This window comes from Geotrypetes seraphini, chromosome 16 (assembly GCF_902459505.1).
Source record: "Geotrypetes seraphini chromosome 16, aGeoSer1.1, whole genome shotgun sequence".
In the NCBI taxonomy this organism is placed as follows: Eukaryota; Metazoa; Chordata; class Amphibia; order Gymnophiona; family Dermophiidae; genus Geotrypetes; species Geotrypetes seraphini.
In genome coordinates, this window is record NC_047099.1 from 35,908,598 (window position 1) to 35,930,245 (window position 21,648).

Below are 21,648 nucleotides of genomic sequence, written 5' to 3' on the forward strand. Positions count from 1 at the left end.
ACCATTCCCTTAGGAGCTTGTTCACCCCAGGTTTGTCTGCTAGTGGGGTCAAGTGCAGGCTGCGTGGTTCCATGGAGGTGTGCCCAGGATTGGAGTCCGACTGCATTCCTCCACCAGGCATTCTGCGTGGTGTCTCTGAAGGTGGTAGAGGTACCCAGCTGGGAATGTCCGGCCGGTGGGGCAGTCAGAAGAATCGAAGTCCAGCTTTCCAGATATTTAAGGCAGAGGATCACCCTGTGAGCTGTTTGAGCTCTATCTGCAGTGTTTTCCAGTCAACACATGTTTCTGTTGAGTACAGGCTGACAGACTGAATCAAAGATTTGGGGGGGGGGTCTTAAAAAGGGGATTTTGGGTTGTTTCTTTGCATTTCAAGGTTAGGGAGTTTGGTAAAAGGAATGATACAATGAGTAAAGGTATTGTTAGTTAAGAGTTGAAAGCAGCTCCAAAAACGTGGGCTTTTAATTTTAATTTGAATGCTGCTAGACATAGCATGATATATTGACTCTGGTAGCCTGTTCCAGGCATATGGCACGGCAAGAAAGAAGGGATGGAGTCTGGAGTTGGTGGTGGAGGAAAAGGGTTCAGATTAGAGGGATTTAACCGATGCATATTCATTGTGGATATCCAAACTTGTGTGCCCCAAGGACTAGGTTGAGAAGCTCTTTAGTTTACTACTAATAGAATTATAAAAGCCTTGATGGTGAATTAGCAGGCTCACATTTTTCTTCAATTTCCTTATGCCAATATGAGGAACGAAACAGAAAACATGACCTAGGATAGTGGTGCATGCATATCTCTCTCTTGAATATTCATTGTGTATATCTTGAAAACCCGACTGGCTTAGCCAGCTTGTGGCTGTCAGTTCTGTCACAGGAGGTCCTGGGATTTGCTCATGTTATCTGAGATTTGTGGCTGCCATGCTTCTCTTCTCTCCCTTCTCTCTTTCAGGTACGACTCCTATCGTTCAGTCAGGGGGACAGTCCTTAATCCTGACCCAGAACACTGCCTCCAGTCTGGGTACAGTGATGACCCAACCAATGTTACGCCCTGTCCAAGTCATGCAGAACGCCAATCATGTGACCAGTTCAACTGTCACCCCTCAGCCCATCTTCATAACAACCCAGGCAAGTGGCACAGAGTGACCCAATATACTGCACACTCAGTTTCCTACAAAGCATGAACACCTGCTAAGACAAAGAATCCAGAATGAAGCTTTTTTACTGTTCATTTGCAGATTCACTTTAATTAGAGAGCATTGTTTAAGTATCTTCTTATTGATGTAGTGGAAAAGACACAGTTATGTAGTTGGGAAGGGAAAGGGGGAAGAAGAAAAATCCCATTTAAAAAAAATCATGGCCTATCAATATCCATCTTCATACAATAAGTTGGGCTAGGGAAGCATATTTTCTGTCAAAAGTAAAATAGAAAGCTAGATGGGGAAGATAAAGAACTCTAAGTTCTCCATCACTTGGAAAAAACTACTGTTACTTTAGTAGCCAGAGAAGATACTGCAAAGTTGTCTGTAATGATTTAAAATTGGAAGCCTCAGATAAATTTGACTTGTTGTGACAGCCGGGGGAAATTTATGGAAAAATTTGTCTTACCTGAAAATTTTCTTTCCTTTAGGCATAGCAGATGAATCCACAGAGGTGTGGGTTATGACCATCTACCAGCAGGTGGAGATAGAGAGAACCAAACTGAGCTCCTTAGTTATCCATAACAAACCAGAAGGCCAACCTTTAAGCACAAATAGGCATAGAACTCCCTTCTTACAGCCCAGAAATATAACACAGACAAATCCAATGCAAATCAGCCAGAAGGCTGAATATCTACAGAAGAAAATAGAAACTAAACAAATTAAAAAGGGTGAGTCCTTGGATTCATCTGCTGTGATTAAAGGAAAAAAATTATCAGTTAAGACATAATTTTTCCTTCCTTATCATCATCAGCAGGTGAATCCAGACATGTATGGGATGTAGCAAAGCAGTTTTCAGCAGCGTGGGATAGCGCAAAGAAAAAGCCATATGGCCCCCTGAAGGACAGGCCCATATGATCCTTCTCCCTAAGAAGAGACTAAAGGCCTGGATACAGGGGAGCTAAAAGTTGGCAAAAGTGCAAGACCTGTACCATCAATGCAACAAACCACTGCGTGTTAGCAAACCAGCCATAGAAGCAACCCTCCCAAGGCTGTGGGGAGAAGCCTGCACCAACAGATCCGAAAAGTGGAAGGCATAAACAGCTCAACCACCAAATGCAATCAGACCCCCCCCCCCCCCAAGCCCTACTGCCATGGGATTTCTAGTGTTGTACCTGTGCAAAAACAGAGACCCCTGATGCAGCTGCAGTCTGAGGAACAAAGGCAGTGGCAGTGAAGATCTGCTGGAAGCATGGCAAACTGACACCGAGCTAGGCTGAAGGATCTAGACATAATCGAACTGTTTATATTTTTCTACCTTTTAATTCCTGATCATTTTTTTTTTTCTTATAGCAGTTTTACTCTTACCCCCTCCCTATTATCCAAATCCTATATGTTCTCTTGTTAACCATTGTTGTTCATCCCTTTTTCTCTAGCTTGTACCAGTCTAGTATTGTACGTCTGTTAAAACTTGTCCTGTGTATATTATTGTCCCCCCATTTTAGTATTATAATTTGCTTGGAAATATTTGTTAAGCGTGTGCATCAGATTTTAAATAAAACTTGAAACTAGAAAAGAGCCACCCAGCTTCAGATTGGGGAGAAAAATTAAGTCACCCAAAGAACTGGCGGCGATTGCCACAGCCCGCCCATCGGACAGCTTGACCAGCAGCAAGAAATCACAATTACGATTTTCTATCTCTGGGTTTGTTTGTTTGTTTTTTAAAAGCCCAAAGAAATATAAGCGAAGCTCCTCATTGCACTGTTAGTACCTTCCATAAGGAAACTGCCCTAACAAGAATGAAGAAATGCAAATGGTGACTCGCTGCTCCTGAGCAAGGTAAAGACACCACCCCTCCTTGAGAGTGGGGGTCCCCATCCCATACTAGGCTAGAGATAAAAATTCTGCCTTAAACAGTTACTGAGGGGAATTTGAATGGGCACCTCCACTAGAATAGAAGAGTATGCCAAAAAGCTGCCCCTTAGGACCTCCAAGGTGCCTGCCATCTCCTCATGCAAGACCAAGCACTTGATTATGTCTCAGAAACACAACTTATCTCAGAAGGGGAATAGTTGGATCTTTCTTTTTTCTTTTATAGAAGAAATACAATGGCGCCAGGACTTTCTCCACATCTGCCATTGTGCTGACAAACTTCCCACTTGCATAAAAGACCACAACAGCATAACTGCTCTCCTTCATATTACCTTCTTTTTTTTCTGTGAGGAGGGGGAAAGACCTGGCACCACCAGGTGTACCCCTAAAAATAGGCAGACCCAGTGCCTAAATGCCCCCAGGCTCAACTAAAACTGGAAACCTGGAACAGAAGCAAATCATAAGATGAAACTAAGAGCTTGTGAGAGAATATCCATCCACCTGCTAGAGACAGAGTACACTGACTGACTAGGGAACTTACCATCCTGTAAGACAGAGTTCAGTTTGGTTCTTTCTTATCTCCACCTGCTGGTAGATGGTCATAACACACACATCTTTGGATTCATCTGCTGCTGATGACAAGGAATCCAGATTATTTGCTGCAGGGAGAGGGGTGAGTGCTGGTTATTGTTCAGTGTGATAAGCTAGTGGTGAAATTTGTGGGGAGGGTGAGGAGGACATCACGTGGGTTTTAGAGAAAGCTAGAACCTTGGCTTGCAGTGTTGAATGGTAGCCCGCCCTGGTTCTGACTGAGCTGGAATTTCAAAGGAACAGCAGGAAAATGCCAGACTAAAGGAAATAGAAGTTCAGTAATTTGGTGGTGGGGAGAAGAGGGCAAGGAATACATATGTTGATACTTATTTATTTTCCAGCATCTCTCTGTTTTTCCACCCAACCATTTCTCCCTTCTCCTCTATCAGGTCCAGCCTCTCTCCCTCTTCTACCCCCCCTAAGTTCTTCATATCTCTTTCTTCCTCCCTTGCCTACCTCACAGCCCAGTATCTTTTCCTTTCATACCTCCTTTCCTGTTCCCTTCTATCTAATTTAAAAGCAGTAGCGATAATTATTGAGCCTTTGTGCTTCAGTTCTGCAGAAGATCTTGCCCCACACAACAACAAGAAGTGCACATAAGAGCAGGCAGGATGGCACGGCCTTCAGTGGCACTAGAGTGTGAAAGAGCTCAATGATTATCCCTACCACTTTGAAATTAGTTGTTGCTGTCCCAGCAAGAAGGGGGGGGAGGTATGAAAGGGAGACACGTTGTTCCATTGGGCAGGTGGGAGAGGAGGGAACAGAGCACAACACCAACAGCAAAATTTAGACAACACTGGCCTGGAGCAACATGTCTTTGCCAAATACGTAACTGAAAGTGATTACTCTGTTGAATTGCAGGGATTTCCAGTAAGAAATGTGAGACCACTACAGAATTCAATGAACCCTATGAATCAGGTTGGAATTGTTCTGAATGTGCAACAAGGCCAGACAGTCCGACCTATTACTTTAGTCCCCGGTGAGTACAATGAAGCTTCCCCTCTGCCCATCAGTACACCCTACTATGTTCAGGGACAGGCTAAGCAGTGTGTCACCAGGGTGCTGTAATGCTGCTGTGTCACTCTGCACAGCTGATCTCTGAGATTGAGTATGATTCTCATTCCCTAAGTTCAGCTTTTAAGAGTCGGGGTGTAATATCTGAAATTTCCAAAACATCAGAATTAGAGCTAGCTTAAGCACCTAAAGTGTTTTTCTTCAACATACCATATAGCTGGTGTACACATGCCAGACTGAAGAGAGGTCCTTGGTGAGTATATGCCTCCTTGAGAAGCTGGAGTGAGAATAATAAGCATAATCCAGTGGTTCTGGAAGGCCAGGGTCACTTTCTCTTTCACCATCCTGGCTGCAGCCTCCCCCTTTTATGTTCAAATCTTTCTATTGTTGAACAAAGAAAAGCACAAAACAGAACAAAGTCCATCCAAACCAAGGTTCAACAAGTACAATTTTTATACATTCCCCCCCCATTAAAACCCTTCCCCCACCTACCGTCTCCCTTTTTACCTGAACAGTGTAGTGAACATGTAGATAAGAGCCAGCCTATGTCCATAATCAGGAAAAAGTGGAGGAGTGTTGCACTCTGTGCAAGTCAAGTGATGGGGTTCCCTGTTCTCTAGCTCCAGGCACCCAGTTTGTGAAACCAACAGTAGGCGTCCCCCAGGTTTTCTCTCAGATGGCACAGGTGAGACCAGGCACAGCTGTGCCCATCCGACCTACCACGAACACATTCACTACCGTCATTCCTGCCACACTCACCATCAGGAGCACAGTACCGCAGTCCCAGGGCCAACAGACCAAGCCCACGCCCAGCACCTCCACCACCGCTGCATCAACCCAGCCACCAACCCTTGGGCAAGTCGCTGTTCAGCCGTCTGGCCAAACCAACCAGGCTACCAATCCCAAACTCGGTAAGAATGCCAGTTGCTCAAAAGGGTCCTCCGTGACCAGGAGAAGACAGGATCCCATTCGGTAGGGGATACCTTTGCCTGCTCTTCACATTTTCTCTTGATGTGACTTTGTGTCTACAGTTAGCATTGCAAGTCTTGTGACCGTGAAGAGACCGGGCATAACGGGGGAGAACAGCAATGAGGGGTTAAAAGTGAACACCGTGAACACGGTGCCCACCCTGAGCCAGAGTCCCAGCCAGATCCTGATAACGAACAGCAGCAGCAGTGCCAGCACACTGCAGAGATCGTCATCCTCGGAGCCCATTACCATGACAGGTAAGGTCCCAGCTCTCAGAGCTGTGTCCTACCTGCATACCAATTCAGGTGAAAAACATTATTTCTAATTGCAAAAAAAGCAAAAGTTAGTAAAACTGCTGACTGTAAATTGATAGTCTACCTTGTTGTGCTGTGGGATTGAGGACTCTTTCTCTTCTTCAGTCACTTCTCCTGCTCCTTCGCTTTCTCCATTTGATGCTGACAGCCGGAAAGCCTGCCCAAGATGCAACAGCCAGTTTCGAGTCACTGAGGCTCTGCGAGGTCACATGTGTGTAAGTGCCTGCTTTTAGGGATATTCTGTATACAGTGGAACCTCTGGTCATGATCATAATTAGTTCCAAAACTCTGGTCGCGACCTGAACCTAATTTCCCTATGTGAAATGAGAGTAAATAAGTGAAATGTTAATTATACCATAGAATGTATAGTGTAATTGTAAACAGAATTTAAAAACCTTGAATAACACTGAGAAAACCTTGAACAACAGAGGTTACTGTTTTAAGGGAGAGTTCAGCTCCGCGATGGAGGGACAGTCTCCTTCAGGTGTTTTCTCTCTTGTGATTTCTTCTGGGTCAGGGGTTTCTCCTTTTTTCATCCATTTAGCTGGTCAACCACACTTCACCAAAAACCAATCTAATGTAACTTGTCTTTTCCTGCGCATCAAAACTTTACAGAAACGAGAGACAACATGATAGTTCATCATGTTAATCACTCTGTTCATGACAGCTTTGTCAGGGTGGTTCTTCTCAAAGAAATTCTGGCACTTATTATTCCATTTTTCTATGATGGCTTTTAACACATCGCTTCTAATCTCCTCCTTTTCACCTGCTTCTTCTGATGACTGCTCCTTAGTAAGCACCTTGCTGCTTATGCTGGAGTTCAGCAAGTTTGTCCATTGTCAGCTCCTCCTCATGATCCTTGACCAGTTCCTCGATGTCCTCACTATCGACTTCAAGACCCATGGTCTTGCCCATGGACACGATCTCCACAACAGGGGGCTCAAATCCTTCAAAATCTCGTTCGGCAATGCATTGAGGCCAAAGTTTCTTCCAAACTGAGTTCAAGATCCATAATGTGACTTCTTCCCAGGCTTTGTCGATGAGGTTGATGCAATGAACAATGTTGAAATGGTTCTTCCAGAACTCCTTCAGGGTCAAAGACGTCTCCTTAGTTACATTAAAACACCTGGTGAATAGTGCCTTTAGTGTACAGCTTCTTGAAGTTCAAGATCACTTACTGGTCCATGGGCTGCAGAAGAGGAGTCATGTTTGGGGAGAGGAATATGACCTTTTCGTCAACCAAACTTGGAGGATGTGCCAGTACATTGTCCACTAGAAGAAGGCACTTTTCAGGCAGATGATTTTCCATAAGGTATTTCTTAGCAGCGGGAGCGAAAGCCTTGTGCAGCCATTCCAAAAACAAGCTCCTTGTGACCCAACCCTTCGTATTTGCCCTCTATATCATGGGCAGTCAGGCCTTGTTAACATTGTGCTGCTTGAACACATGAGGGTTCTCGAATTGATAGACGACTATTGGTTTAATTTTTAGATCGCCACTTGCGTTCACACACAGCAAAAGGGTAAATCTCTCCTTCATTGGTTTGTGGCCAAGCATAGCCTTCTCCTGGGTGATGTAGGTCCTCTTCGGCGTCTTCTTCCAGAGCAATCCGGTCTTGTCACAGTTAAACACTTGTTGCGGGATGTATTCTTCGGCCTCCACGAATTTAGCGAAATCTTTTGCGAACGCTTCCGCAGCAGTAGCATCAGAACTAGCAACCTTTCCATGCCTTACCACATTATCAATGCCACTTCTCTTAAGAAACTTTTCAAACCATCCTCCACTGGCTTTAAATTCATGACTTTCTCCACTCGAAGAACAGTATTTCCGCTGCAAATCACTATGTATCTTCCTAGCTTTCTCGCATATCATCAACTCGCTTACGCTATCCCCTACAAGTTGCTTCTTGTTCAACTACACCAGCAACAGTTTCTCCACCTCTTCCAGCACTTGAGGCCTTTGTTTGGCTAACATCGCAACTCCCTTTGCAACATTAGCTGCTTTAATAACCTCTTTCTGCTTTAGAATAGTCGAGATCGTAGACTTGGACTTCTTGTACTCTGCAGCAAGATCGGTAACACGAACACCACCCTCATACTTTTCAATAACTTCCTTCTTCACTTCTATTTCAATATTTTCAAAACCTTCTTCTCACCAACATTACCACTCTTCACTTGCTTAGAGGCCATGCTTAGGTAAATATATGCAAATAACAGAAAATGGGCAGTTCTGTATTTGTTTGGCATCTGATTGTGTGGTCGTGACCAGGTGCAAAATTTTGGTGAATTTTTGGGTGGAGAACTGCTTTGTTCGTGTTCAGAAGCGTTCGTGACCAGAGGTATGTAGCCTGCAGTATCGCACAGAAGATTGCTGTTCGTGAAGTGTCATTACTCTTGGCTGTGTGGCATACAGTATGTGTATATGTGTGGTGCTTGTGTTTATATAGCTGTGCAGTATGTGTGTATGTGGTCTGAATTTGAACACCTTTCCCCTTCAGTACTGCTGTCCTGACTTGGTTGACTTCATGAAGAAAGGAAAGTCCCCAGAATCAGATCTGCTGATTCCCCCCTTGAAGTCTCCTTCTCCAGAGAAAACATCCGTTGTGTCTGCACCACCAACCACGCCAGGCTCAGTGACCCCAACATCCACCAAAGTGTTGGAGCAGTCTGAGAACACCAGTGAGTCCTCACATAGAGCCCCTGAGAGCAAACTCATCATGCTAGTGGATGACTTCTACTATGGTCGAGACAGCGGCAAGTCACATCAGATCCAGAACTTTCCAAAGGTGCAGACATCGTTCCGGTGCCCACACTGTACCAAGAGGCTGAAAAACAACATAAGGTAATAGTCTGAGCTAGGCTTCTCTTTACCCCATGCCATTGGCCTGGATGTCTAGAAGCATGACAGCAGATAAAGGCCAAATGACCCATCCAGTCTGCCCATCCGGAGAAATCCCATGTGCCTGTCTCAGGCTTTCTTGAATTCAGATAGTCTTTATCTCCACCACCTCTATCAGGAGGCTATTCCATGCATCTACCATCCTTTCTGTAAAAAAAGTATTTCCTTAGATTACTCCTGAGCCTATCGCCTTTTAACTTCATCTTCCACCCTCTCATTCTGGAGCTTCCTTTCAAATGAAAGAGACTCATCTCATGCGTGTTTATGCCATGTAGCTATTTAAACATCTCTCAAGGAAAGAATCAGAGTAATAACTAAATCCAAAAATCTCAAAAATATATATATATATTACTCACCAGAGATGGGCTAAACACTCCCGATAAACATTTCATACAAAAGGTGGAGAAAAAGCCTCAGAATTCAAATAATCAGCAGCCAACAATCAAAAAGTGATAAACGTTCAATACTGCTTCATTTCCTGTCATAGGCAAAAAAACTCCACCACCACTGAAATGATAGGAAATGAAGCAGTATTGAACGTTTATCACTTTTTGATTGTTGGCTGCTGATTATTTGAATTTTGAGGCTTTTTCTCCACCTTTTGGATGAAATGTTCATCGGGAGTGTTTAGCCCATCTCTGGTGAGTAATATATATATATTTTTGAGATTTTTGGATTTAAACATCTCTATCATATCTCCCATCTCTAGCCTTTCCTCCAAAGTCTACAGATTGAGATCTTTAAGTCTGTCCCCATACATCTTATGATGAAGACCACTGACCATTTTAGTAGCTTTCCTCTGGACCCACTCCATCCTGTTTATATCTCCAGGATTGTACACAATATTCTAAATGAGGTCTCACCAGAGTTTTATACAGGGGCATCAATACCTCCTTTTTCCTATTGGCCATTCCTCTCCCTATGCATCCTCCTAACTTTCACCTTCACCTTTTCAACCTGTTTGGCCACCATAAAATCATCACATACTATCTACTGATGTACTCTTCACTCTGCCCTTTCAGGTTTATGAATCACATGAAGCATCACGTAGAATTGGACCAGCAAAACGGCGAGGTGGACGGACACACCATCTGCCAGCATTGCTACCGGCAGTTCACCACACCCTTCCAACTGCAGTGTCACCTTGAGAGTGTGCACAGCTCCTATGAATCCACTAGTAAGTTGCCTTGCCTTCTCTTCCATGACTTTTCTGAGTGCACATTATTAGAGGCCGAGGGCCTCACTGGGAGCAGAGCTCTACCAGCATATGTAGAGCTGACTCCTGCTGTTTTCAGGTTAACCGGATATGACAGGGCAAAAGCAAATTGTTACACACCTAAGTGGCATTCTCTGTGCAGGGTGAAACTAAGCAGTTGTTGAGGGCAGTGGCTATGTGGGAAAGCGAGGGGGTGTGTGTGCCAAAATGTACTTGTTCTTGACAACTACACAGAAAAATACAGGAGGTACTTTTAGCCCCGGGGAGGGCAACTAGTTTTCAAATAGCTCGTTACCAAGGTTATTCCGAGGAGAAGCAGTGGTGTACAATGTGCAGCAGTCTGGTTGTTTGGCAGATGCAGCTCCCTTTCAAACCTGGTGCCTCAGTGAAAGTTATACAGATCTGTATACTGTAAAAGATTACTGGATAAGCTATCCATGGCACAGGTTAAAGTTAGTCGAATAGTTAATCCATAATAATAAAAGGCTAAGCACGCATGTGCTTTTCAAAAATCGTGATTCCTGGTGGCGTGAGGTGTGCTTCTGTATCACACCTCATGGCGCCTGCGCTAGCTGGAGGTGCGTGTTCCAGAGACTCCTCCCTCCCGCTGCCGCTGCTCTTCAAAGCAGCCTGCTGAGGTTCGCCAGCCGCTGTAGCAAACCTCGCAGGCTGCTCTCCACCTTCCCGATGCAGAAAAAAAGGAAATCCAGGTAGGACGGAGGCTGCGATCGGCAGCGACTGCTGCTACTACTCCAGCCGCCTAGCTCCTCTCCGCCGGCCCCGGACGGCAGCCCCCTCCACCCCGTCTTGATCACGAGGGAGACCGTTCAAGGGGAAGGGGAAAGGGAGGAAGTGTCTCTAGGACCCGTTAATGTAACGGGCTTAAAGAGCTAGTGAGATATATAAGAACATAAGAATTGCCGCTGCGGGGTCAGACCAGTGGTCCATCATGCCCAGCAGTCTGCTCACGCGGTGGCTCTCTGGTCAAAGACCAGCGCCCTAACTGAGACTGGCCCAACCTGCGTACGTTCCGGTTCTGCAGGAACTTGTCGAACTTTGTCTTGAATCCCTGGAGGGTGTTTTCCCCTACAACAACCTCCGGAAGAGCGTTCCAGTTTTCCACCAATCTCTAGGTGAAGAAGAACTTCCTTACGTTTGCATGGAATCTATCCCCTTTTAACTTTAGACCTTCTCTTTATGTTGTCATTTATGAGGCAAAAAAAAAATCCTATTAGTGCCTTGTTACAAATTAACCCACCCCCACTCGCCTTCTCACTCCTTATTTTAACTGGTTAACTTTTGATCAGTGACCCAAGAAATTCAAATTTGAAAATTTAGCCAGTTAACTTCTATAGTTACTACTTTCTACTATGTGTTATTTGTAAAGCGCTAACAGATGCAGCAGCGCTGTACAGCAAACACGCAAGAGACGGTCCCTGTTCGAAAAAGCTTACAATCTAATTAAGGTGGACATAGGACAAAGGCTTATACATGTTACTTAGGTGAGGAAATATTAGGGGGAGTAAAAAGGAAATGAGGGTAGGGCAGAGTGACTTAATCAGATAAATGTTTTGAATGTAGAACCCAGTGTTTGCAGGTGACTCATGATGGGAGAGAAACAAGCAATTTCTTGGGCAGTAAGTAGAGAAGGCTTTTCAAAAGTGCTATGAGAAAAAAGAGTCAGATATCATCATTTAACAATAAATTTTTATTAATCCTGACTGGTGTCGCTATTCAACATATCACCAACAATTGGAAGGATTGCAGTAAACTTAATTTCACCTTTTGGTGGAACTCATTATGCCATATGTTCAAAATGGAAAGATCAATAGCTGTACAAAATGGAAATTATAAGACCTTTTCCAAAATATGGGGGCCATTGACATCTTTTTGTGATGATTAAACACCAGTTATTCTATTGAAATATACACCATGAATAATAGAGAGGGGGAAGGGTTCTTATTTTATTGTGTTTACTATTAATAATAATGGGAAGGGGGGTGGGTTATGGGTTTATATATATACCATTATTGTTTTTCTTGATAGATTTACAAGTGATGTTTACAAGAATGTGTATGATTTTTTTTTTTTTTTTAATCTTTATTCATTTTTAATCATTCAACAAGTGTACAATTTAATCTCATACATATTATTGAAAACATCACTTGTAAGTCTATCAAGAAAAACAATTATATATATATATATATATATATATATAAACCCATATCCCACCCCTCCTTCCCATTATTATTAATATTATACACAATAAAATAAAAACCCTTCCCCCTCCCTATTATTCATGGTGTATATTTGTACACTTGTTGAAAGATTAAAAATGAATAAAGATTTACCAAAAAAAAAAAAAGTGTGTAAAGGTTATTTGAAAGGTAAAGCAGTTGGACTATGTGCCCTCTCCCACTTAACTGCCACCTTGCAACCTGTAATCTTTCTGTCTTTCTTCACAGCAAAGTGCAAGATTTGCGAATGGGCGTTTGACAGTGAGCCTCTGTTTTTGCAGCACATGAAAGACACTCACAAACCCGGGGAGATGCCCTACGTGTGTCAGGTGCAGTAAACAACATCCTGACCAAGGAAAGGAGCACCGAGTTCAGACACAAAATCTCAAATTCTACAAGTTAGGATGGTAGCACAAATCCCCCACCCAAGGTTTTTGAGGTTATATAGCATTGGGCAGCAGTGAAAGCCTTTGGTTCCCTTTGGCTGCTGTTTTCTCAGTTTTGTCACTGGTCCTACTTCAGGGATGTGGAAGTAACTCTTGCATCCCTGTTGGAAAGAACTGTGATCTGAGAGCAAGAGTTCAATGGGAGTTTCTGTGAAAGCTAGGACCATGGCAAGTTTATCCCTCTGCACTTAAACATAGAAACAAAGAAATAGACGGCAGATAAGGGCCACGGCCCATTTAGTCTGCCCACCTCAATGACCCTCCCTCTACCTTTCTCTGTGAATAGATCCCACATGTCTATCCCATTTGGCCTTAAAATCAGGCACGCTGCTGGCCTCAATAACCTGTAGTGGAAGACTATTCCAGCGATCAACCACCCTTTCAGTGAAAAAGAATTTCCTGGTGTCCCCGTGCAGTTTCCCGCCCCTGATTTTCTACTTGTAGGCTCTGATCAGCAAAAGTACCTGCTTCTCTGTGTATGGTGCTGGAAATAGTCAAGACTTTTCACCCAGAGAAGCACTAATGTGTGTCTCTGCTCTGTACTCTCTCTGCAGGTGTGTCAGTATCGCTCCTCTCGTTACTCAGAAGTTGACAGCCATTTCCGATTCACCCATGAGGACACACGGCATCTCCTCTGCCCATACTGCCTGAAGGTCTTTAAAAATGGAAATGCCTTCCAGCAGCACTTCATGAGACATCAGGTATGATGGACCGTGATGGAAATGGCTTCTTGCAGGTAGTCTGGATGGGAGCAGATTTGATAGTAAAGTGCATGCCATTTTTTTCTTAGATTACTGCAGTATATGTTTCCATTGCAGTGTTTATTTTATGCTCTTGCAAACTGATCTTGCTTCATTAGTATCTAATTTATTGGGAGGGGTAATTGTTATGCGCTCTTAGTAGTGGATGGAAACTGAGAGCCCAGTTCTAAGTGACTGAAAGAGTCGGTATTTGTCAGTATCCAGCTGATGGTGGACATGATAAGTCTGTGCAGTCCGGGTTAGTCTGTTTAGGCCCAGAAGGGGATTTAAAAAAAAACAAGAAAAGAAAAATCTTCTTTGGGATTTCTTTCTCTGACTCCAGTGCTTCTTGCTGTTTGGGGCCAAAGCCCAGTGCGGGGTCTCTTTTGCCCCAGAGGGTCGCTCTCCCTCCTCACCACGCTTTTGCTTGTTCTTTAGCATCCTTGCAGACTGGTGGAAACTGAGACATTGACTTTTAACTGTAGTATAAGTGGGCTGTGCAGTCCCATCTACAATCAGTCTGTTCTCAGTCTCCAGCAGGTGGAGGTGGTGAGCCTGTGCAGTCTTTCCTTTGGTTAGTTAGGGCCTGATGGATGGGATTAGTGGCCTTTTTTGTCTCTGTTTGTGGGTGCCAGATTGAGCTTGGGGGACCCTCTCGGGGGTCCGTCTGACCTCGGTGGTGCCACATTCTACTGGTTGAATCACGCTTCCCATTTTCTCCCACCTCCCCTAATTTTTTGACTTAGAAGTGCCTCAGCTGTAAGCCTTGCCACAGTTCAGGAAGGCATATGGCTTTGAGAGCCTGTGGAGTCTGCTCACTTTGTTAAAGTTGTACTTGTTAAAAAAAAAAAAAGAAAGAAAACATCCTGAGGCAGTACCGGTCTGAAGAGAAGCTTTTAATTAACTTTAATTGAAGTTAATTGCTAACCAGCGGTTTTGCTTATTCATTTGTAGCAGTTCACGATTAGCACTTTGAAGGGAAAAAAGTGCTGTACAGTGAGAGATTGGAAAAACTGGGCCTCTTCTCCCTTGAAAAGAGGATACTGAGAGAGGACATGATCGAAACATTCAAAATACTGAAAGGAATAGACTTAGTAGATAAAGACAGGTTGTTCACCCTCTCCAAGGTAGAGAGAATGAGAGGGCACTCTCTAAAGTTAAAAGGGGATAGATTCTGGGTGAAGTTCTTCTTCACCCAGAGAGTGGTAGAAAACTGGAACGCTCTTCCGGAGTCTGTTATAGGGGAAGACACCCTCCAGGGATTCAAGACAAAGTTGGACAAGTTTCTGCTAAACTGGAACGTACGCAGGTGAGGCTGGACTTCACTGGGCCGCAGGTTGTACACCCCTGCCTTATACAGTGGTATTGCAGAAAAAGATTGCATATGATTGCAGCTACTTCAAAACACAGCTGCCAGATTAATTTTCCGACAAATTCGAGAGCGTCTCCACACTCCTGAAAGATTTACATTGGCTTCCCATAAAGAAGAGAATACAATATAGGATAGCTTGCATGGTCTACAACAGAATTTCTCAACTTCTTCAAGCCAAGTACCATAACAAATATCAACCAAGTAACCCCACTCAAGCTTCACCCCAGACCCCACCCCCATAATAATAGTACAAATTGTAACAAAATTTCTTACATTCATTTTTCATATGCACACAATATAATCTTATTAACAATACATAATTGTAACCACAAAATTAAAAATCACATACACAGAGAAAATGTTTATATTTGGATTTTTTCAAAGAGGTCAAGGCAGATGACTTTAAAATATGCAAAGTCACCTCAGTAACAACTATAGAAAAATAGGCAGAAATAGTGCAAAATATAGACAGCAGATAGAAATTCTCAAAACTGACACATTTCAATCACTAAATTGAAAATAAAATCATTTTTCCTACCTTTGTTTGGTAATTTCATGAGTCTGGTTGCACTTCCTTCTGACTGTGCATCCAATATTTTTTTTTCTGCCTCTTACATGCTTCTTCTTCTTCTCCAGACCTCATTCCCTTCCCCAACCAACATCTCTATCTGTCCCTCCATGAGTCCAACTTTTCTTCCTCTCTCCTCCACTCCCATTGGCATCATGTCTCCTATCTCTCTCACTGTCCTTCTCTCATTCCCTCCCTTGCTACAAAGGGAGTGGGGAAAGAGAGAGAGAGAGATCCAGGGTGCATCTCTTCCACTCCCTCTATTGCCACATCCAACATTTCTCCCTCTCATCCCCCGGATAATGTGCAGCATTTTTCACCACTGCCCACCAGCCCCATCTCTCCTTCTATCACCATATCCAACATTTCTCCCTCTCATCCCCATGCATCTCTACCTCACTCCTCTCTCTGCCCAATTTTCCTCTTTCTTCCTTTCCCCATGTGCACCATATCTTACCCTCTCTCACACACCCATGCGCAACAATTCTCCCTTTCTATTCCCTCCCTCCCTCCCTCCTATGTCCCAAGTCATGCTCCTTCCCTGCCTTACAACCTTTGTCCCAAATTTGTGTCCCTCCCATGTCAAAATGCACTCCTTCCCCCCTCCATTCTCCCTTTGTCCCACATTGATATCCCCTCTCTCCTTTACTTGCTCGCTCCAAAGCTGGGCTCGCTCCCTTCAGAGCCGTCTAGCTGGGCTGCTCCTTCCTGCCGCACTTGTTTGCAGGGATGTGGGCAGCGGCTCCTGCATGTGGCTGACCCGCAAGCCTTCCCTCTGATGTCAGCTCTTATGTCGGAGGGAAGGCTTCCAGGTCAGCCACGTGCAGTGTGCAAAAGCCGCTGCCCAGGTCCCTGCAAACAAGTGCGGCTGAATGCAGGAAGGACTGACTGTTGAGGTAACTGGGATCCCGGCTGACCTGGAAGGCTTCCCTCCAACATCAGCGGAAAGCCTTCCAGGTCGGCTTCAGCGATGCAGCTGGAGGGGAGGAAGGAGGGCATGGGATCCCTGGTGGCAGCGGTGATTGAGGAGGAAGGGGGGGAAGACCCATGCAGTGCCATGTACACTCCAAAAGCGGCTCGCGGACCCCTGTTGAAAAACACTGGTCTACAAAGTCATCTAAGGCGAAAAACTCAGCAGGACTAAGCACCAACATCACCGTTGTGCACTCCTTTCTTACCTCAAGACCTCACTGCTTTGTCAATCAAAATACTAAAGACCTTAAAGCTATATGTTGCCCATATAGAGAGACCCCACAATTCTTTAGCCTGCTGGTCAATGGGTACAATCCACAAGTTCTGTTTTGATCTGGTAGGATTAAAGGAAATACAATTAACAGGTAAGACTTATTTCTCCATCTATCTATCTATCTATCTATACAGTGGAACGCTGATTTTACGGACTAACCTCGGCAGAGGGTAGTCAGGATAATCAAAAATCTAGATAATTATTTTCATGAGATATAATATAATGATATTTGAATTTGGGAGGGGGGTGGGATTTAAATCTTCTTGTTGTATAATATTGTAGATTTTCAAGTGGTATTGTAATATGTTTGTTTGATATTTATTGTACACTTGTAAGATATAAAATGAATAAAGAAATTTAAAAAAAAAATCTAGATAATTGAACGTTAATTTTTTGTCTTTTATTTTTAATTAAAAAAATATACCTCCAGCACATCCCCCCCTTGTCAAGAAAAGGCAGCATTCCCCCTCCCTCCCTGAACAGGCATCACCAACCCCCTCCCGGACCCACAGGAAAGACCCCAGGCCTACCTTGTTTCCCTGGTGGTCTAGCGGCTCGCTCCTGCCCATGTTCTGTCAGCGACGAAAATAGCTCCTGGAAGACTCAGCAACTATTTTGGTCGCTCCTGCCCCAACACTGCCGTTAGACCACCAGGGAAACAAGGTAGGCCTGGGGTCTTTACTGTGGTTCTGGGAGAGGGCTGGTGATGCCTGTTCTAGGAGGGAGGGGGAATGCTGCCTCTTCTTTTATTTTTTTTTTGGGGGGGGGTGCGCTGAAGGTATTTTTTTAAATTAAAACCAAAAGAATAGTACTTTGGGGGAACTCAAATATAAACTAAGACACCCCCCCCTTCCGAAGCAATCTGGATAATTGGAGTTTGGATAATTGGCGTCCCACTGAATATATATAGGTGAAGTCCGTCCTAACAATGGTTTCTGGACTTTTCTTTTACACACTTTGCTAAGCTACCTGCTTTCACCACATTCTCTGGCAAAGGATTCCAGAATTTAATTACATATCGAATAAAGAAATATTTCCTCCAGTTTGTTTTAAATCTACTACTTAGTAGCTTCATTGCAGGAGTGTGTTGGCCCAGAAATGTCAAAGAAGAGACAAGTTAATTTAATCATGTATTTTTTTATGGATATAACTTATGGGCAGACTAGATGGACCATTAGTTACTATGTTACCTATCTGTGAATATCTAGAGGGACACTGGAAACTGGGATTTCTTGTTCTCCATCTTAAAACATAATGGGTTGGATGGTCCCTTTTTAGACATGAAGATTTTATATCAAATCCTGTTTCTGCAGTAGTGTCTGATTTTTTTCTCTGGGTTGGGGAACACATCAAAAGTGTCCCTTAGCTCTTTTATTGTTTGTTCTCACTTTAGAGCCTCCTAATAAAATTGAGAGAAGACGAGATTCTACAGGGCTGGGAGGGAAGGCAGGTTGGGGTGCGATGTATGTCATTTGCTGAGGACCTCCTTTTGCTCCTTAACCCGATCTTGTCCTTCTCATCAAAGAGTATTCTTTTGGTACAACAAGGTTGTCAGGTTTTATATTAAATCTTGATAAGTTGGAGGCTTTGCCAGCGAGTGGCTATGCCTATGAGGACTGGCCAGCACCATTTCCCATTCAAAAAGTATGCTCTAAACTTAAATATCTTGGGGTTTATTTGACTAAAAATACAGCTGAGACCTATCCTGAAAATTTTCTCCCATCATTAAGAAAGTCACAAGTTACTGTTAAGCTTATGTGGCTGCATAGCATTGTTTAAGATGGTATTCTTTCCAAAGTGGTTGTATGTTTTTGACCAATAAAAGGTGATAGGCCAGAACTCTGTACAGGGTTTCAAGGAGGGTTTGGATAGGTTCCTGGAGGATAAGGGGATAGAGGGGTACAGATAGAACTTGAGGTAGGTTATAGAAGTGGTCAGTAACCACTTCACAGGTCGCAGACCTGATGGGCCGCCGCGGGAGCGGACCGCTGGGCAGGATGGACCTCTGGTCTGACCCAGAGGAGGCAACTTCTTATGTTCTTAAGTTTTGTGGCATAATAAGAAGCCACTGCTTACATTAAAACAATTGTCCTTGCCTATGGGCTGGGGAAGTCTAGTCCTTCCTGGTATATGAAAATATAATGTTGCACGTTTGATGAGACTGGATAAAGGCTACTCAATTGTATACTCCACTCCAAACCTGAACAATTAATGCAACCAATACATTTATTATTTTATTTCTGCTGGAAGCTATCCTTTGCCAAAATGTATGTGACAATGTTGGCTTTGGCTATACAAAAAAACAAAAGTGTCTCTTTGCTTGACTGTTTTGCTTCCCCCGTGGGGCAATAAAGAGCTTGACCCTGATGCTACCAAACTATTTTTGAAGTGATGGAGTAGATAAGGATTTGGTTACAGATCAAGGAACAACAAAATCCTTTTCAGAGTTGCATGCAGAAAGGATTACACACAAGTAAACCATTATGTTCACTTTTTGGATTCTAACCACTTTGAATGAAGATATGGCTGACATTGTCCAAGAAACATTTGTCCTGGCTAAAGAGACTAAGGCCAGCCTGTCCTATCAAGTTAGCTTGGGCTGTTTTGATTGCAAATAGAATTATGCTGCCTAGCTATTAAATAGTATAGAGAGCTTGCACCCTAGAAAATGACATGGTAACCCACAGGAACCGGGGGGGGGGGGGGGGGGAGAAGACTGTTTGCCACGGGTACAGGGACAAGGGCATTCATCGCCCCGTGAAGCGATGAATGGCCTTGTCCCCGCAGTGAAGTATATGCTGCGAGTTTCCTCCATGCCCACCTCAGGAAGCTCGAAAGGGCTGATCCATGAGTCGCACTCGCAGATTTTTTTTTTTTCTTTTGCCGTCAAAAGTGGGGTAGATGTCTGACCAGAGGGATGCAGATTCCCTCTAGCCAGCTGGCCCACCACTTCAAAATGGGCCTTCCCCTCCCTGGTGCATCCTGGGATGCACTGGGGAGGGGCCTGAGGCTCTGATTGGCTCAAGTTGTTTAAGGCACCTCCCATGCACTGGAGGAAATATTTTTTCACTCGGAGAATAGTTAAGATCTGGAACTTGTTGCCAGAGATTGTGACAAAAGTAGATAGCATAGCTGGTTTTAAGAAAGGCTTGGACAAAGTCCATAGTCTGTTAAGACACGGTGAAAGTCTCTGCTTGCCCTGGATCGGTAGCATGAAATATTGCTACTCCTTGGGTTTTGGCCAAGTACTAGTGACCTGGATTGGCCACCGTGAGAACGGGCTACTGGGCTTTATGGACCATTGGTCTGACCCAGTAAAGCTATTCTTATGTATCTCAATAAGGCAGTGCTTGCAAATCCATCTCATACATATTCATTGTTGATAACCTGAAAAGTTGACCTGCCTGTGGCTCTCAAGGACCGGATTTGCCTACCCCTTACCTAGAGCATGCAAATTGTTTCAGCAAATTTGCACAACAGGCCCATACTCTTATTTTGAACTTATGATAATGAAGTGCTCTGTGAGGTAGGGGGGTTATTCTGTTAGATCCCCATGAAGAGTCAACACGGGTGATCTATTTGCTGCTAGGTTTGATCTGTTGGATTATACTTTGTACTATTATATAATGTATTGTGTGTAATAATAAAACAACTAAATATAAAAATATAAATAATAAAATTTAAAAAATGAAAATATAAAAAACTACAATATTTAAAAGCAAAAAAGCCAATTAGAACCACTTACAACATAAATGAGTGCTTAATCACCAAGACATGCAAGAGGTGCAAAACTACGTACTGTCAAGCTCTGTTAGTTACCAAACTCACAACATCTCCATCCCATGTTGTATGAGGTCTTGCCCTCTCATATCCTATTAAGTAATGCCATGCTTTCTGAGTGCTATCATGCTCCCCTATGTATTGTCCTATCATGTCACGTTTAAAATGTACTGTCATGTGCTCTACATCAGTGGTTCCGGAGGACCCCCCGGCCAGTCCTAATGAATATGCATGGAGCAGATTTGCATGCCTGGCACCTCCATTATATGCAGATCTCTCTCATGCATATTCATTAGGCCTATCCTGAAAACCCGACTGGCCTGGGGGTCCTGCTCTACATACCCTGTTCTTATTTTATTATATAAACCCTGTTATGGGTTTGTTTGTTTTTTAATTCTTTATTCGTTTTTAAACTTTCATCAAGTGTACAGAAATCATAATAAACACTATTAATTAGATCATTTGAACATCTTTTCATTGTATCTTATAAATATAAATGCAACCCTCCCCCCAAGCCCATTATTCATTATAAGATAAACCCTCCCATTAAACCCTTCCCCTCTTTCATCACTAAGTGGTGTATATAATTAATAGAAAAATGGCATTTAATCATGACAAAAAGATGTTAATGGCTCCCATATTTTTATAAAACTTTTATACTTTCCATTCTGTACCGCCATTGATCTTTCCATTCTATATAAGTGGCACAACGAATTCCACCAGAAATTAAAATTAAGTCTACTGTGATCTTTCCAGTTATTAGTAATATGTTGGATGGCAACTCCTGTCATGATCAATATGTTATGTTTTATTATGTGTTGTAACCCATTCTGAGCTCTTCTGGAAGGATGGGATAAAAATCTAAATACATAAATAAAAAACTTTTCTCTCAATAAGACAAAAGAAATTACAATTGCCGCAAATGTTACAATTCTTAGGTGTCAGAAGACTCACATACAATATAATGTGAGTGAAGAGACAAACCAAAGTTATGGTAGGTATATTATAATATCCAGACAGCATTGCAATTACTTCAAGTAAAAAAAAGAAAAACCACAAGTGAACACTGGCACCTAACCTTGAGGGAGAAGGAACAGAATATGCTTCCCTCTAGCAAAAAAGGCAAGATCAGTTTTGATAAAACCCCAAACAACCTTAATGAAGATGCATTCCAATGACATCATAACATCATTGGCTGCAAAGTATTGCAGGAAACACGAAACACTTATAGAAAGCTATACCATGCATATTT

General features: G+C 43.3%; 1 protein-coding gene across 7 annotated transcripts in view; it reads left to right on the forward strand.

The window, feature by feature from the left end:
• POGZ (pogo transposable element derived with ZNF domain) overlaps positions 1-21,648 on the forward strand; it is a 46,566-nt gene that overhangs the window by 12,312 nt on the left and 12,606 nt on the right. For 4 of the 7 annotated variants that reach the window (XM_033925475.1, XM_033925474.1, XM_033925478.1 and 1 more), the window contains exons 4-12: positions 949-1,124; positions 4,460-4,577; positions 5,233-5,523; positions 5,644-5,886; positions 6,001-6,110; positions 8,391-8,734; positions 9,814-9,968; positions 12,473-12,573; positions 13,245-13,391. In XM_033925475.1, coding sequence (XP_033781366.1) covers positions 949-1,124; positions 4,460-4,577; positions 5,233-5,523; positions 5,644-5,886; positions 6,001-6,110; positions 8,391-8,734; positions 9,814-9,968; positions 12,473-12,573; positions 13,245-13,391 — 1,685 coding nt within the window. The remainder of the gene's footprint in view (positions 1-948; positions 1,125-4,459; positions 4,578-5,232; positions 5,524-5,643; positions 5,887-6,000; positions 6,111-8,390; positions 8,735-9,813; positions 9,969-12,472; positions 12,574-13,244; positions 13,392-21,648) is intronic. The other 3 variants (XM_033925479.1, XM_033925481.1, XM_033925480.1) reach the window with 1 other exon arrangement.